At 35.1% G+C, this 17285-nt stretch overlaps 1 protein-coding gene across 1 annotated transcript in view; it reads left to right on the forward strand.

The window, feature by feature from the left end:
- Positions 1-1130: 1130 nt before the first annotated feature.
- C6 (complement component 6) overlaps positions 1131-17285 on the forward strand; it is a 57455-nt gene continuing 41300 nt past the window's right edge. The window contains exons 1-6 of the mRNA XM_004678350.2: positions 1131-1183; positions 4345-4510; positions 5806-5962; positions 7480-7624; positions 11937-12078; positions 16278-16416. Of these exons, the coding sequence (XP_004678407.1) occupies positions 4365-4510; positions 5806-5962; positions 7480-7624; positions 11937-12078; positions 16278-16416 (729 nt within the window). The 5' untranslated portion in view covers positions 1131-1183; positions 4345-4364. The remainder of the gene's footprint in view (positions 1184-4344; positions 4511-5805; positions 5963-7479; positions 7625-11936; positions 12079-16277; positions 16417-17285) is intronic.

Here is a 17285-nt window from a genome sequence, read left to right on the forward strand (position 1 = left end):
GTCCAAAAGTCTTTAGGAATTTTCTCACTAGTTCAAAAGGAAGACTAGATAATAGTTACAGATAGTCAAAAGCAACAAAATTGTACACAAAGTGAATAGGGAAAGTAAATGTGATATTATAAATTTCTAGGCTCTGGTAGATTTATATTGAATAAGCCTTATTCAATATAAGAAGAAGCATAATGTTGAATGAAGAACTAAAGTATATACTGTTTCTGTAAATTATAGCAAAGTGTAAACATAAAATATAAATGAAATTTTACACGACACGTAGTAATTATTGGAAATATTAATTAGTAAATAATGGATATTAATATACCAGTTCTATATGATATGAAATAAAAATAAAATCTAGAAATATAAAATATGGAAAATAAGGCATTTTATTTGGGGATACACATAATCCTAATGATTATATTAAAGTTAAACATCAAATGCGTTAACATATGTAACTAATCTAATGAAATAATGACATGCAATAAAAGATTTTGCACAGATCAATAATAACAAGGTTCTACAAATTGTGGAATGTTATCAATTTCATGAATTTAGATTAAAAAGATGTATGATATCACTTAAAAGCTATTTTTCATGTGGGTTTGTGTGAACACATATACAGGGAGACTTTTCTACATTCACATTATATGAGTAGAAGTATTTACCCCACATAGTAGTAGTAGTTTTGTCTGTTTATAAAAAATTATTTTAATTTTACTGAGACTTCTCCAATTTTTGAAGTCTTTCTCATTAAATAATCTATAATCAGAATATAAAAAATGTACACATTCTTTAATTAAATGGGTATACATTCCTAAAGGGAATCTCTAAAGGGAAAGGTGATTTGAAACATTTCAAAGAGTAAAAATAATATCAGAATCGTTCTTTTATTGATTTTTATTTCTTTGTTATTGCAGTGGTAATACCTACTCCAATATCCCTTGAATGGAAGAATCCTTGAAACTTCATAACCCTGTATAGTATCTCCGTTAAAGTTTCAGGGTTAACTGCTGATTGAAATATTCATTGCAAAGTCCAGAGTTTCCACAGGATGTTTACTTTGACAACACTCTAGGTGTTTTAGATCTCTGGAATATGACCTTGTGTAAGCTGGCACTAGGGGAAGAAATTTTATTTGGATTGTCATTTGCAGGCTAGCTCTCTGAACACCTCAAACTGCTTAGAGGTGAGTGACAAAGTAATTTCATTTATAATCTTAATATTTCAAAAGTGTAGATCATATTGTTAATAAATTTACTTTCTCATGACAATACATAACTCAGGATATAGTTATTTCTTTGTCTTTTGAAACAAGAAATAACTACATTTCTTAAATCATAGAAGAACCAAAGTTTGTTTTTTAAAAAATTGTTTTTTCAGTGGGCTGTCTTGTTGAGATCAAGTTTTTCTATGAGTTAAACTATAGTTAAAAGTAAAGGAACAGAGCCTTTAGCTAAAAAATCAGTCTGTCCGAGCAATGGTAAATATCATTTTCTTAGCCTCTGGAGCACACACAGAAGAAAAAGCTAAGAGATTCAAGAAATTTTTGGATAAAAAGAACAAATCTACAGCTGAAGGCAAAGTACAGCATAGTCCGTTCCTGTGGGGTAAGATGTGCTGAAGTGACTTCTGGTCAAATCTTTCATCATTTGTAAGGATCTGAGAACAAAAGAGGTTAGAATAAGATGACCTTCACTCGACACTAGAATTCTTTAAATGTCCACAATGCCATCTTCAGTGGTTCAGTGGGGTCACTGATTTAAGAGTTTAAGAGGAGATGGAAATTATAATGAGGGAATTGCTGCTCGTCTAGTATAGCAATATGCTGGAAGGTTTTTCCTATCTCCTTCTGTTTCCTAAAATTACTTTATTACATGACTGTGTGAAAATTGTATGATAGTGGTAAAATGTCCACGCATAATTTTAGATGTCTCCCAAATACCTAGAGATGTTGAAAATTAATAAATAAGGAACCATTTAATGTTACATGTGTGCTATTAGTAATAAAAAATTAGAGAAATAACTATATTTGAGTGAAAATTGTCCTTTTAATATAAAACAATTCTTGCTCATAACAATATATTATAAAGAAGCTACTAATTAGTTATTTCATTAGCATTTCTTAAATAAGCTTTGACTTACCGTCTTAATTTATACCATTTCCAAATTGCCTCGGAACAGTTATAGCCAAAGAGATCAGAATATTTTTATAAGGGCTTTATTTTTGCAGTCTTTTAATTCTGCTTCTCCCAATCATCTAATGCCAACTCCATGAAATGCCTTAAGAATTTGTTTCTCTGAGATTATTGCTTGGGAAGCTAATACTTCTGCATTTTATAAGAAAAGCCTATAAATAAAGAACCATAAGAAACCCTCTCTATTTGGTTTTCCTTGTTGAGAAGATCCCAAGTTGGGGAGAAGGACATTGGGTGGTAGTCTATCTAGTAGTCAGCAGAGAAGCTTCACATTGCTTGGGAATCTCAGCTCCCAAAGCCTTTTGAAGTCAATGAAAAACTTCCATCCAGAGCTTGGATCTGATGCTTAGGACTCATCACAGCCTAAAATCTATCTGAACGTTGTTGTCTTAATGTGCTGTGATTCTATGCTGTTGAGGAAAATCAGGAAAGATGAGTTACTTACTAGTGATCTAAGATCAACAGGCAAGTACAGAGAAGCCTCTCATTTATGATTAAAATAGCCTGGGGGTGCAGTGGTTTATCTATGAGTTGGATAAAAATGCTTGGATAAAAGGCAGGAGGAAGCACCTTCAGGTTCTGTCTACTTTCCCCAGACAGCAATAATGGATTCTTTTTCTTTGTACCTCAATCAGTCCTAGCAGCCCACAATAGACACTCAAATGAATGTCAATTCCACTTTAAATTGAAGGACATATTCGGATGTATGTCAGTGAATTTGGTTGCTTTTATTCTAGTATTTTTCTCAGATTTGTAGGAGAGTTCAAAAAAGCTTACCAATTTATTAGGAAATTCTCTAATTTCTGATAATATTGGAGAAACAATTTTTATATCTGATCGCAAGGTTTTAGCTTGAATGAAAATTTATAAAATGATGAACTTCATTTTTTTAAACTATTCTTTCACCACAGCTAAGAAACACAAAGTAACCACAATAAAAAAAAACTTACCCTCTAAAATACTTGAGCCATATTTCAATAGGGCAATTTGGTAATAACTATCAAAAATTAAAAACACGTATCATTTGAATTATTCTACTGCTAAAACTCTGTTAGTTCCATTGACATGCATACAAAAGTATGCTAAGATACATTATGAAGATGTTTATTGCATGAATGCACAAATATCCACAATTAAGATGAAGTTAAGTCCAATCAAATACAACTTGTAAAACTATACCAAAAAATAAATAAAAGGATTACAGGGCAGACAACATGAAGGAGAAAAGCTTGAGTTAAATTCTTTTTCCTTGAAGGCAGGCTCTTTATATTGATTATATATGTATCTGTTGAGACATTAATAGCATTACTGCCAACTGTTAGATATGTTTTCAATTTTTATATTAATTATTCCTTTGAATATTCCTATATAGCAAGTGATAGTATATCACAAATCCTATTCACAAAAATTTCAAGACAGTGATCAGGGAGGGTCTTAGAAGGAAACTAGAAGCACATTCTATGAAGACTTAATCTATGAGAGATGCTTTCAGAGGTGGGAGTAGGGTGATTTAGTAACAAAATAGAGCATGGAAGGGCTGGTGCAGGTAGTGGTAACCACTATAGAAATGCGAGTGTTGTGGGGGAGAGGGGATAAGCAGTCACATAAAAGGGGGACTGCACTTCAGGAGCTGTGGTTGCAGAAATGGAACTGCTGGAAGTAGCAAAGATGGGGGGCCGGAAGAAAATGGGGGAGATTGCACACTAATCTCAGGTGCCTTCTACTGTCTAACCCAAGATAACCAAGACACAAGACACCACATGGTATGCAGTTTGTAATGAGCCAGCCCAACTTGACATGGGACAAAGTAAGGAAAGATGTATAGGGAGAAAAATAAGTTTGGAAAAACAAGGTGACTTTGTTTTGAATGGATATGCCATGTCCCACTACTTAAGAGCCATGTTGTCAGTTTTATAAAATAAAGGCCTGCTAGTATTTTGAAAAAAAAAAAAAAGATACAGCTATTAAAAAGAATGAAATAGATAGGCATCTAGTAATATGCAAAGATCTTCAAAGTATTTTATAAAGTGAAATAAATTGCAGAATGGAAGGTACCATATGTTCCATTTTATGTGTATATATTTAAAGAATGTGTGTGTGCGTGTGTGTGTGTGTATATTATACATACGTATACACAATACCTTCTTTTCAGTTTCTAGATGCTCTCAAGGCATGGCTAGATATTCCATCTTGTTTTTCATCCCACTGAGTATTCTGATTGACAAGAGCCAATCCTGTGTCTGTGACCATTACTCAGTGTGGACTCAGTGGTCCAGCTGCTCACAAACTTGCAATTCTGGAGTCCAGCGTAGACACAGGTGGGTGTTAACTATGTAGTTTTCCTCCTGTCATGGGACCTGACAGTAATATCAAAAGTGCCACCCCAACCAATGGAAAAAATATATCTGAAAGTAAGAACTCCACTTTGAATAAATTTGAGGTCTTTTCAACATAAGATTGAAATGAAGTCTACGTTGTTCTCGCCATAAGATTGAGGCATTTCAAAGAAATTTAAGAATCTGTGTAATATTTTCAACTGTTTCACTCAAGCTTTTTTACAGTTAGCACCTAGCAGCTTTCCTACAATTAGTAAGTTAATTGAGAATTTTTTACTCATTAACCTGAGAATAACAGGACCTCAATTGAGCAGCATTGCTAGCTAGTAGTTTGATTGTTGAAATGCACAAGAAGGCAAGAAAACTGTGTTTACTGATAACATTTAATAATTCAGTATTTTCCCCAATTCAGATTACTCATCCCCCATGGTTTCTTTAAATCCATTAGAGGTGTCTAAAGTACCATGGAGAGGTTCACATGAACTTGGGTAGAAAGACACATATTTAATATGTTTTAACTATTATTGTACATATTTGAGGCTTATTTTAGGAAATTATTTTTCCAGATGTCATGAGTCTCACTGAAATCACAACCCATTGACTTCCTGAAGTAAGCTATCCACAATGTAAAACAGATTTGTTTATGAGACTGCTCTTACTCCAGAGCTCTCAGTTGCTTTCTGTTGCTACTAAATAAAGTACAGTGTGTTCCACTCTCCTCCATCATGTACTGCTCAGCTTCATCCCATAACTCCTGCATGGATATGATATGCCCCTCTGCTTGAGTCACTACACACACCTTCCCTTTGTGGTTAAGCATTCCCTGAGCTTCACAAGTATCTCTCTTGTACCTTCTCTTTGGCTCTTTAGCCCCCCAGCACAGTCAGTCTTTCTCTACCACTGCTCTTACCACATTGTGGTGTCAGCTTGCCTTCCAGTCCCATCCAGGAATTTAATCCGAACTTTCTGCATGGATGTGTGACCAGTGCAGGGACACAAGATCCCACACTTAGGAGGTCTCTGAGTTTGGCTTAATGCTCTGCCATCACTGTCTTGGAATTTTAAGTTTAAAATGAGACACTCCCATTTTTATTTTGCACTAGGCCCCACAAATTGTACATCCAGTTTTGAGATCCATTAAGTGATCCGAACTGCACATATACCAACCTGCCCGATTTTCCATGAAAATGTTCTTTTCCTTTGATGATATTTTTCTTGTGGGCTTATAGTCATAGTAAACATGCTCATTCTAAGCAGTCTTTCCCTCACTGTTACAGAAATATAATAGACTATGAGTTATATAGGAGGAACTTTTGTAACCAAATTTGCAACAAGGAGGAGTTCCGACAATGTAACCAGCAACCTTGTCACATCAACTGCCTCCTGGGAGATTATGGACCATGGTCAGACTGTGATCCTTGTGTTAAAAAACAGGTAGGTGATACATGAACACACTCAGAAAAACCTGAATCACAGTAAAATGCTCACATTCCCTGACTGAGTCAACAATCACAGGAAATGACAGATTTCTTCAGTTTCTGAAAATAAACTATCCCAACTTCCACTGAAGGAAAATTGCATTTAAATTTTTTTTGAAGAATTCATTCTATGTTTTTTTTTTTTAAAAGATTTATTTATTTATGTATACAGAACTGGAGTACAGGCCAGAGCTGCAGGGGCGGTGAGCGGATTCACCAGAGACAGAGTAGGGGAGCAGAACAGACTGACTGATGAAGTACACTGCTGAACAGTGGGCAGGTCAGGAGAGGTCTGCTGTGCCATATGGATCACCTCCAGGGCAGGGATCAAACTCATGCTGAAGTGGCTTTAGCTTCTTGGTGCTATGCTTTAACCTGCTGCGCTACCAGGGAGGGCCCTCATTTTATGTTCTATTAATCAAAAGGAAACCAAATGGAAAAAGAACATGAAAAGGGAATTCTGCTCCAGTATTGGTATTGTACTTGTCCAGCTCTGAATTCCACTGTCTGAGTTTAGAGAGCAAACCAGGCTAGAAATTGGGAATTGCCGAACAAGATTTAAAATCAGAAAGGAGGCACATTAGTCAAAAGCCTGATACTTTGCCCTTCCTCTAATTTTCCTCTCCATGTGGGAAAGTCCCTCAGTTTGTTTGCTGTTCCCAGCAGTAATATTTATCCACCTCAGACTCTTGAGGTGGAGTAATATTTATCTACTCCTGCCTAGGGAGTGGCTGAAGTGAATCCTCCCAGTTAGGGAAAGTTCTAAGCATTTACACATTCAAGAAGAAAACTAAATTTATACGTGGATCACTCACTCTCTGAGGGAAATGTCTGGCCTCACACATCTTACTCAAAAGTTCCTCACATTGTGCCTTCTTACTCATTGTACAGATCAGTAAGTTATAGCTTACTAGGAATGAGTTATTTGCCCAAAGTACATCTTTAATTAAAAGAAGGTGTATATTATGTCTTTGTTTTTTCTTTTTTTTCTTCAAAGTCACACTTTTTAATCCTGTCTTCTGTCATTCTCTGATTCTGTTTACTTCTCCCCATTGAAAATCAAGTGTGGAGACTGTGTCAACCCGGGTTTCCATGTGCCTTTCCTTTGTGAAGAAACCCCCAAATCCATTCATATTTATCACTTCATTCTGTTTGAGAAACATAAGGGGTATTGTTATTTCTTTAAAGAATTTAATATATTTAGAAAACTCAGTAAATATTTGTATATTTGATCTAATTTAGAATCATGATTTTCAAAGTTAGAAGTCTTAGAAATATCTTTTCCCATTTCTTATTTCACACCCATGGAGATGACTTTCCTAAGGACACACAATAATGGAGCTGGAAAACTTTTAGTAAATGTAGGATATACCACCATAGGAAAAAAGCACAGTGGTTGAAAAACCCAGTTTTCTTCAAAACCACTTAGTTTTGACCTGCCTCATTTATTCACTCTGATCTTTTTACTTTCAGTTTAAAGTTAGATCCATCATACGCCCCCAACAGTTTGGAGGACAACCATGTACTGAGCCACTGGCAACTTCACAAGCCTGCCTTCCGTCTAAGTACTGCAAAATTGAAGTGGTCAACTGCAAGAATAAATTCCGTTGTGACAGCGGTAATGTACTTTTGGAAACTGTTCTATCTCCACTAAAAATGACTTGCCTAAATAAAGTTATTCCAATTGACTACTAGTAAAAGTCATGATAGAGAAGTCCTACCATATTTTAAGCGTGGAGAGATGGGGGTGTTATGCTGCCAATTACCAGGCTATTCATGTGAAATCACAGTCTTCAAGCTATAATCATCTTGACCACTTACCTGATTCATTTGCTCATCAGGTACTGGTGCCCAGGTCCCTACACTGTTATAAAGCAGCAGGAAGAGAGAGGAACAGGAAGAGGAAAGGAAGAATTGACAGATACTTTTAATTGGCTATTTATAAACACAAATCTATAGTGGTAATAAGCAACTGAAAAGGAATGACACATTTAAAAATAGTTCAAGAATTTATTAAGATACCAATATTAATATTAAGATATAAAGTCGGGGCTCACAAGAGGTAATGTGACAGATTTTATTGGACTAGCCACTGAAGGGCTCCAAAGGTAATTCTAAAAGAGAAGATTAAAAATGATTTAAATGATGGCATCATTCTCATCAGGCTTAGTATTTATTCAGTTTCACAAATTTTGATAGTTAAGTCTCATTAGTTCATCAAACCTTGAATATACAATTTAATCATATATATTCTCTTGATAGTTAACAGCTCTTTAGTGCTCACCACTTTTAACAGTCTAGATCAGATCTCTGCAAACTTTTTTAGAAAGTCCAGATGGGAAATATTTTAGACTTTGCAGGCCATACGGTGTATGTTGCAACTACTCAATGCTGGAATGAAGCAGCAAAGCTGCCATAGACAGAACATAAACAAATTAGCAAGGCTGAGTTCCAATAAAATTTTATTTACAAAAACACACAGCAGGTCAGTTTAGTTCATAGACCTTATCACAGTAGTCAATTTGAAGTTAAAATAAGAGTTCAGATGAATAAAATTCACAGTGTGTCTGTGGGTACAATACACACAGTAGTATTTATAACTAGACCCCAGATTTCAAATTTCCTAGAAAACTGACCACAGACTTGGAGCTAATGTTTTCTCCTCTGACCCTTGTTTCCTTGTTTCTGTTTTGCCAGTCTTTTCTTAGTGTCAGACAGGAAGGAATTTCCCTCTGTAACCCCTACCCCAACCTTGACAATAAGTTGGGGTGTGGTAGAGTAAATTATAATGTCATGTGAATAAAATCATGTCATATATTGACAAAAGAGGGACTCTGATAAAAATCTTGATGGCAGTGACTGAGGATATAGATCTAAACATTACATGCAGAATATATAGAACTGAAATGCAATTATTTGCATCTTGAAGGACAAATTACCAGGAAGATATTTATTTGGTAGATGAGAAATCTATGAAATTTATTGCAACAATTCTTTGCTTATTAGGCAAGAATTATTCACAAATTTGACAAGTGTTTACATATATCCATAGTCACTTAGGCCTAATGAATGTTTTCAGGAAAATTGGTAGTGTAAGCACTTAACTAGAGATTAATGTCTTTAGTTCTCCAACAAGGTGCCCACCTCCCTTGATTTAAAAAAGGAGCTGTTAGACTGTTTCTGTAGTGATTGGTAAGCAAATGATACCCTGAGCTCTCTCAGTGACCCATGCATTGAGATTCGAATCTCTTCCCCTGGGATTCCCAAGATCTTCCCTTGGTCCAGTCACTAATTGTTTAATCCTGACACAGTGTCATTGGCATCCATTCTGAAAAGGGGCTATGGCATACTGGTGGTTAAATATAACACACTTTTTTTTTTTTTTTTTTTAAGATTTATTTGTTTATGCTTACAGAACTGGGGTACAGGTCAGAGGTATGGGGGTGAGAAGATTACCAGAGACAGAGTAGGGAGCAGAACAGACAGATTGACAAAGTGCACTGCTGAGGGGAGCAGCGGGTGGGTCAGGAGAGGTCTGCCGCACCATGTGGGTCAGTTCTCTGGCCTGGCATTGAACTTGTGCTTCTGTGGCTTTGGAGAGCTTCATAATGTGGTGCTTTAACCCTTTGCGCCACCAGGGAGAGCCATTAACACACCTTTTAATACCACTCTGAAAGGGAAGAAAAATTGAACTGATGATTGTATATCTGACTTAGGATGATATTTGGCCCTTAATTAATGAAGAACAGACTATTCTAAAACAAGTTTTCTTTTTCCTTTCTCCGACTTCATGGCTATTGTTCAGTGTCCCTAAAACAAAATAGGTTATAATATATTAATGTACACAGGAATCTTTGAGAATTACCCAAGATTATACTCTTATATGTATACTCCTCTCTCAAAGTCTAATTTTAAGCATAAAGACTAGAGGATTTGTAGCTGGTTTCAAAATAATATGCCATTGTTATAAAATAAATCAGTGCAAGTAGACAGGAAAAAATATGTGCAATTTCTAAATGATTACTACAGTTTCAGTGTGCATGTACATATGTGTGTGCTACTTAAAGCATGCTGATTTTTTCAAATCCTGTGTTCAGACTGCTCTCCACTTTTCCCATCACTCTTTTGACCTATAGTATGTTCATGCCTGACAATATTGCTCCACATCCTTTATCAATGAGTTTACATGGTCTGGGACCCTTCTCAGCTATGACTCACCATGCCTGTATCACTCATTTCATCCACTTCTAAATGTCATTCAAGAGGTGTCGTCTGGCCTTCATCCCTACAATTGCTAACAGGTGCTCTCCAGTATCCCTGGAAGTACCAGCTGAATAGAATTTCTTATATTCAGAAATGTTGGGTAACATGCTCATAAAGCTAAGCTAAGGAAAGCTCTTGTAACCCAACATCTGTCTCAGGAAACCAAACTTTTCTTTAATGTACCCATGTCAAAAATAAGCATTTGTTCAGATTTGTAAGAGTCAGGTTCAAAATGCTTTAAAATGTAATTTTTTTAAAAAGGAAAACACGTCTGTAATTCAAACTTAAGTTACCCATTCTGTTCTTCTCTGGAAGAAACAAACAAAAACTGAAGATGTACTGTTTTAAAAACAAAATATATTTCAGATTGTATCTTGGAATTGATAGAAATTCATTTCCATTTATATTTTCAGTCTTGTATGAATATGGTATTCATTTTCATTATAAGTGAAAATAATTTCTTTTAATTGAAAATGATTAACAAGGGTTAAAAACTTAGTGCATTTTGGGAAATTCTGTTTTTTAGAAAAGATTTGTTTATTGGGCCCTCCCTGGTGGTGCAGCAAGTTAGGATGCAGCACTTCAAGCTAACTGCAGTGGCTTCAGTGTGAGTTTGATCCCCGGCCCGGAGGTGACCACTTGGGGCAGCAGACCTCTTCCTATCTCAGCTGCTGCAACAGTGTACTTTGTCGATCTTCCTGTTCTCCCCACTCTGTCTCTGGTGAATCTTCTCACTGCCTCTGCAACTTTGGCCTCTACCCAGTTCTGTATATGCATAAATAAATCTTTTTTAAAAAAGGATTTATTTATTTAATCATACAAGAGTCAGGGTGTAGGCCAGAGGAGGTTAAGAGGGTTCACCAGAGACAGGCAGTGGGACAGGCAGTTGACTGCAATACACTGAGGGGAGCAGGGGTTGAGATAGGAAAGGTTCTCTGTGTAATGTTGGCCACTTCCCCAGTTGGGTATCAAACTCGTGTTGCAGTGGTTGCAACAGCTTAATATCACTGTTTTTAAACCAAACACCACTAGGAAGGACCCTCTTGGGGAATACTCTATTAACAACAAACAATTCAACAGAAGTTTACCAAATTTCCTCCAAGTATTTGTTAGTTGCCGTAATCACACAAGGCTGTAGTAAGGTGCTGATCAAAACTTTAAATAGTTAACCAGATAAATTTAAGTAAAACATTCTTTCATTTTGGGTGAGACCTGTGTATAATGTTAGAGATGCCTGCATGCCTCACTATGGGGAAGAGGGGCTGACATTGTCTGTTGGCATTTCAACTCCTGTAAAATATACTTACATACTAATTCCAGAATCCTTATAAAACTCAGCAAGTTTTTAAAGGAAGGGAGTTAGCTGAGCACCTATAGTTTGTACTATTGGATAAATTTACTCACTTCACCTACTATATAATACAGTAAGTATGTAAGTATTCAACTTGTCCAAAAAATAGATGTAAAATACGTATAATTATTTTACTGTCCATAATTGCTACATAAATAATTGCTGCTAATAATTATTTTACTTAATATAATTTGCATTACAAATTATTTTTGGACAAGTTAACTTCTTAGTACTAGATAGGGTAGTAGGTAAATCACTCATTTCAAAATTAGTATTTCTTAAATGATCACTTGTCAGTGTTTGTTTTTATGATTAGGTCGCTGTATTGCCAGCAAGTTAGAATGCAATGGAGAAAATGACTGTGGAGACAATTCAGATGAAAGAAATTGTGGGGTAAAAAAGAGAGTATGCTCTCGGACGTACAATCCCATCCCGAGTGTACACTTGACAGGCAATGGGTATGTATCATCTTTTCATCATTTTAGGGAGAAAAGGCATTACAGAGCTAATGAATTGAAGGTAACAATGAAACAGATCATTTTTTACTGTATCCATAATATCTTATTACTCCACTTGTCTGATTCTGTCACTTGGCTGTTAAGCTTAGAGTGGAACTGGTTATGATTCTCACACCTAACGAATAAAAGAATTGAGCATTTGTACATTTTGTTTGCACCAGTGATGTTGCTAGAACTTCTTAAACACAGTTTTGTTTTCATTCTCATATAACATCTGACAGAGATGATAGTTTTGGACTGGCTGGGGATGAACTTGTAGGAGACTAGTCAAGTAAGAAGGCATCAAATGGATTCCTGGGGCTAGGTATTGAATGGGTAGGTGACCACTCAAAAAGAGAGCAAAAGTAAAGTGAATATAATTAGGATGATCAAAACCTCATCACATGTGAACTCTGTAGTACCTGGGTAAGTTGGCATAATCTCAGAGGAGGAGAGTCGGGCCATTTCATTCTGTGCCTGCCCAAGTCTACCAACTCTCAAACAATGGGAACAGGACTCAAATCCAAACTTTAGATCCCAGGTTATTCTTACTACTTTATGACAACTCAGCACAATATCCACTTCAGAAATGAAAACATTCTGAAAGAAAACTAGAGAAAAATCATGCAGTTCTCCTCCCAATCTTTGTGCTCAGAAATTCTGATACTCCTATTGCAGAAATTCTTATATTCCTATTTCAGGTCATCAGGACACTAGAAGTTTAGAAAGAGAATCCAAATTTGATTAAACATAGGTAATTTCTTAGACAACTTCAGGAAATATAAGAAAAGTCAATGAAAACAAAAAGTACTAAGCTTATTTGAAAGCATAAGCATAAGAAAAATCAGTAATCTTCCTTTTCCCATAGTAAAATGTCTTTCATCAATTTTTGGCTAAAAAACTACAACGGACACTTTTTTAAAAGTATTCACTTATACTTCCAGACTTGCATAAATGAAAACTTGAGACACCCAAAGCAAGTAGCAATATCTCAAATATAATCTTAATTTGATTAGAATGAAAACTACAACATAATGAACCAAATACAAAGACAGCAGTAAAAGAGAACACCATGAATCTAGAAGTAAGAGGAGTCAGGTTCTAGACCTAGTTCTGTACAAACACTGTATCACAACCAAGTTATTGAGAGTCTCTGGGTGAATTCCTCATTGGTGTTTTACACGACTATAAACTGATTTCAGCCTCTGTCTTATGAATTCTTCATTAGAATTAATTTCCACGAAGTGCTCCTACATCTCTTACCAATATGCAGAAATGGTTTCTTCTTTTCATTTGCCTGGAAGAAAACCTTAGCCAAAAACTCCCACTGATAATCACATTTTCTTATGTTCTGATTAATGAGGGATGACATTACCCCTCACCTTTTGTCCAGTTGGTCTAGACTCTGGAGTTACAGATGGGGACACCACATGCTATGTGTACTTTGGCAGAAAGACTCTGTGGCCTGCTGCCAACCAGATCTGTTGTCCCGAGGATTCTCAGAAGTGAGCAAAACCTGCTGGCTCTGGGACATCCAGTTCTTACTAAGCCTCCCTAGAGACAGGATTTTGAGAACTGCTTACTGGAATTCTTTCCAGTCTGCTCACCATAGAATCTCTACTACCACAATACATTTTTCCCCACAAGAGTGGGGGTGCCCATACCTCCTTTTAAATGGCATCTTCCCAAGAAAGAATTTAATAAGACATGGCAAAATTCCTTCATTGCCATCCCTGTCATTAAGTTCTAAACATACAGTTGTTTTTTTCCTCAGACTCAACCAACTTACAGATACACACACACACACACACACACACACACATACTTGAATACACATGCATTTTAATATATGTATAGATTGGAAACTTAACTAAACTCCAAAGTTACCATGTATGGCTCAAGTCATTAGAAAGGAACAGTTCAAAAATCTAAAACATTAAAGATCAAAATGTATTTGAAACATCAATATTTAAAATTAATTTGAATACCTCAGAAGGGAGGAGAAAGAATAGAGCTGAAAATTTCTGCACAGTCAACTGAGTTTCTGAAAGTTTCCTCAGGGATGCCCTGAGAGTCACCTTCATAAATATTCTACCCTCAGGCTCTCTGCAAACTGCTGCTACTTTCATAGATCCCTCATGACCCGAGGGCCATTTTTCTCAAGTCTTTCTTATGAATTTATGACAAATTCAGAAGTATATAGTGAAAGGCAACATAAAAATCAGTATTTCTTTTGTCTTCAGTGATCCCGCCTAAACTCAGAAAATATAAAAGAATGAAGCTAAACACCTACTCAAGTCATGCTAACTTGTTTAGGAAGTTCTTCCCAAATCATTTCCTCAGTGCTTCCTTCCAATACTCACTGATACAAATCTAATTGTGAGTGAAAACAAACCTCAAATTGCGCTGCTATCCCTTGAGTAGAGAGGCCTGTTAGAGAAATCACTGTACTAAATACTTTTTAAAGATATAACTCCCATGCCATGCACGTTACAAATTTATATAATTCTATTTTATTTTAACAAATTTCTGACAGTTTCAACATCACTCAAATAAAATTTGTACCAATTAGAAATCAGGTTCCATTTTCACCCCTCTCCACCTCACTCCTAACCTTAGGCAGTCACTCACCAAATTTCTGTTTATATAAATTTGTTTACTCTAGATATTCCATATAAATGGCATCACACAATATGCAGTGTGAACCTGAATTCAAGAGGCAGTTAGAAAGGTAAAGTGTCTTTATTTGGGCAGAGACCATTTCATATGTTTTCTATTTCCTCATGATATGTAATCCAGCATTGCTAACCATTTTGTCACAAATTTTTTTTTTCACAGAATACGTATATTATTAACATGTGAAAGAATTTAGAAAACTATTGATATCTTAGAACTGGTTTTCATCTACCACAAAACAACTAAAGTACTTGATTTTTGCTCACCCAATTAATGTCTGTATGCCTTAGTTTTCTCATTTGTAATGAGTATGATAATATCTTTATGGCATATGGCTATTATAATTATTTTATAAATATGATCTAATACTGCATACATATTAGTCAAATTATGCTTGACCTCTAGTAAATAGCAATTATGTGTTAAATTTTGAATATTATAGTTATTAATAAAAATCAATAATGCTATTACAATTCTACTCGTCTATTAAAATAAGACTAATGTTATTTCATTAACTCTAAGAATTCCTTCATCATATCTCACTGAAGGAAGTAAACCCAGAAAGGCATTTAGTTATGTGACAATTTATTTCATCATATGCTTCCATTAGTTTTGTGAGGTTGGAAATGGCTACAAACCTAGAATTTATTTTATGTTGAAAGCCCAGAACAATGGAGTGGAATAAGGAGAACTTAACAGAGTATGAGAGTTTTTGACTTCCAACCTTTTTGGGAAGACTCATACTAGACTAAACAAAAGTGGTACTTTTTTTTTTTTTTTGAAAGGGACTGCATTTGAACTTCTATATTTCTTTAATTTTGAAAAAAGATGTAAAAACACATGTAATGTTTAGGATGTTATATTAATGCAATCTATGTGTAGGGAAAATGTCTTGAAGGAAAAACAAAAAATTGTCAAAAATATTTGTATACTAAAATTGTTTTTCAAACATCTTTGCACTTATAAATTTTTACTAAATGTACCTGTATAAACTTTTTTTTATTACAAAGTTTATTTTTACATCATTTTGCACATTTTTTTTTTCCATCTCGATTTAATCCCCACAGATTTCCCATCACCAAATCACCCCTGTGCCACCACCATAGTCCGGTGCATTTCCCTCCCTTCCCGCCCCCACAGAATGTCTCTGGTATATGGTTGTTCATTATTTTTGTTATTTTCTCGCCTGGTCCATTATACTCCTGCTATGAGTGAAACCATCCGGTATTTTTCTTTCTCTTTCTGGCTTATCTCACTAAGCATGATCTTTTCCAGCTCCATCCAAGTTACTGCAAAAGACATGTGTTTCTCTTTTTTGGTTGCTGAGTAATATCCATTGTATATATGTAAAAAGTGGTACTTTTTTTCAAGACATTTGTCATGAGTTAAAAAAACGTCTAAGAGGAATTTCTTTCACATGAGTAAGGTAAATTTTAAAGATTGTTCTGTACCTATTGAATTCTTGAACATTACTTTGTTTCTAGATTTCATTACTTAGCAGGAGAGCCCAGAGGAGAAGTTCTTGATAACTCTTTCACTGGAGGAATATGTAAAACTGTCAAAAGCAGTAGAGCATCTAATCCATACCGGGTTCCAGCCAATCTGGAAAATGTCAACTTCGAGGTATGACAGCTTATCGTATCAAAGCCTATGCATTTTAATTATAAGCTAAATTTCCTATTAATAAATAGTTATGAATAAAAGGACAGAGTAGATGGTAATGAACATTTTAAATTACCTATTATTTGTCAGTGTTTAATTCCTCCACCGTTCCAATATTACTATATCAATTTACAAATAAAAAAAAAATCTAAGATACTTATTTGACTAGCACCAACCAGTTAGTAAGTAGCAAATTAGAGATTCAAGTCCAAACTCCTGATCCTCTTCCAGATTACCTAAACTGATTATCAGGAATTTTGCAGCCAACAGTATAGTCTTTACTACATATTAAATATATAATCTTATAATTAAGTAAAAACATTTGAAACACTAGTGCTAATTATTCAAAATGTATTACTTAATTATTTTGCTACATTTTTACCAACTATGAGATTATTTTTAAGTATTGTAGCTGTATCCTGAAAATACTATATGATAATTGCCACTGAGCAACTGTTCCAGAGTTTGAGTTCATGGGATAAGGTAGGTAATTTGAAGTCAGTTTTGGCTTATATACCATGGGAAAGGGAAAATGCTCTGGAAAATCACGGGGTACCTACCTACCCAGAGAATTAGTTGTTAAACATTAATCTGCAAATCACTGGGTCTGCCACACAATTTGGTAATCCAAGCCTGGACAGAAAATCCACAGAAATACAGAATGAAACCTCAGTCAGAATAAGGTAGATTCATTTCACTGTCATTGTAATTCTAAAACTTGTCCAATCTTTTTTTTTTTTTTGGTTTTCCCTTTTATTTTAAAAAGTTTTATATATATTTCAAAAAATATATATATTATATATATAATTTAAATTATATATTATATAAAT

This window comes from Condylura cristata, unplaced genomic scaffold (genome assembly GCF_000260355.1).
Source record: "Condylura cristata isolate star-nosed mole 26May11 unplaced genomic scaffold, ConCri1.0 scaffold00007, whole genome shotgun sequence".
Taxonomy (NCBI): Eukaryota; Metazoa; Chordata; class Mammalia; order Eulipotyphla; family Talpidae; genus Condylura; species Condylura cristata.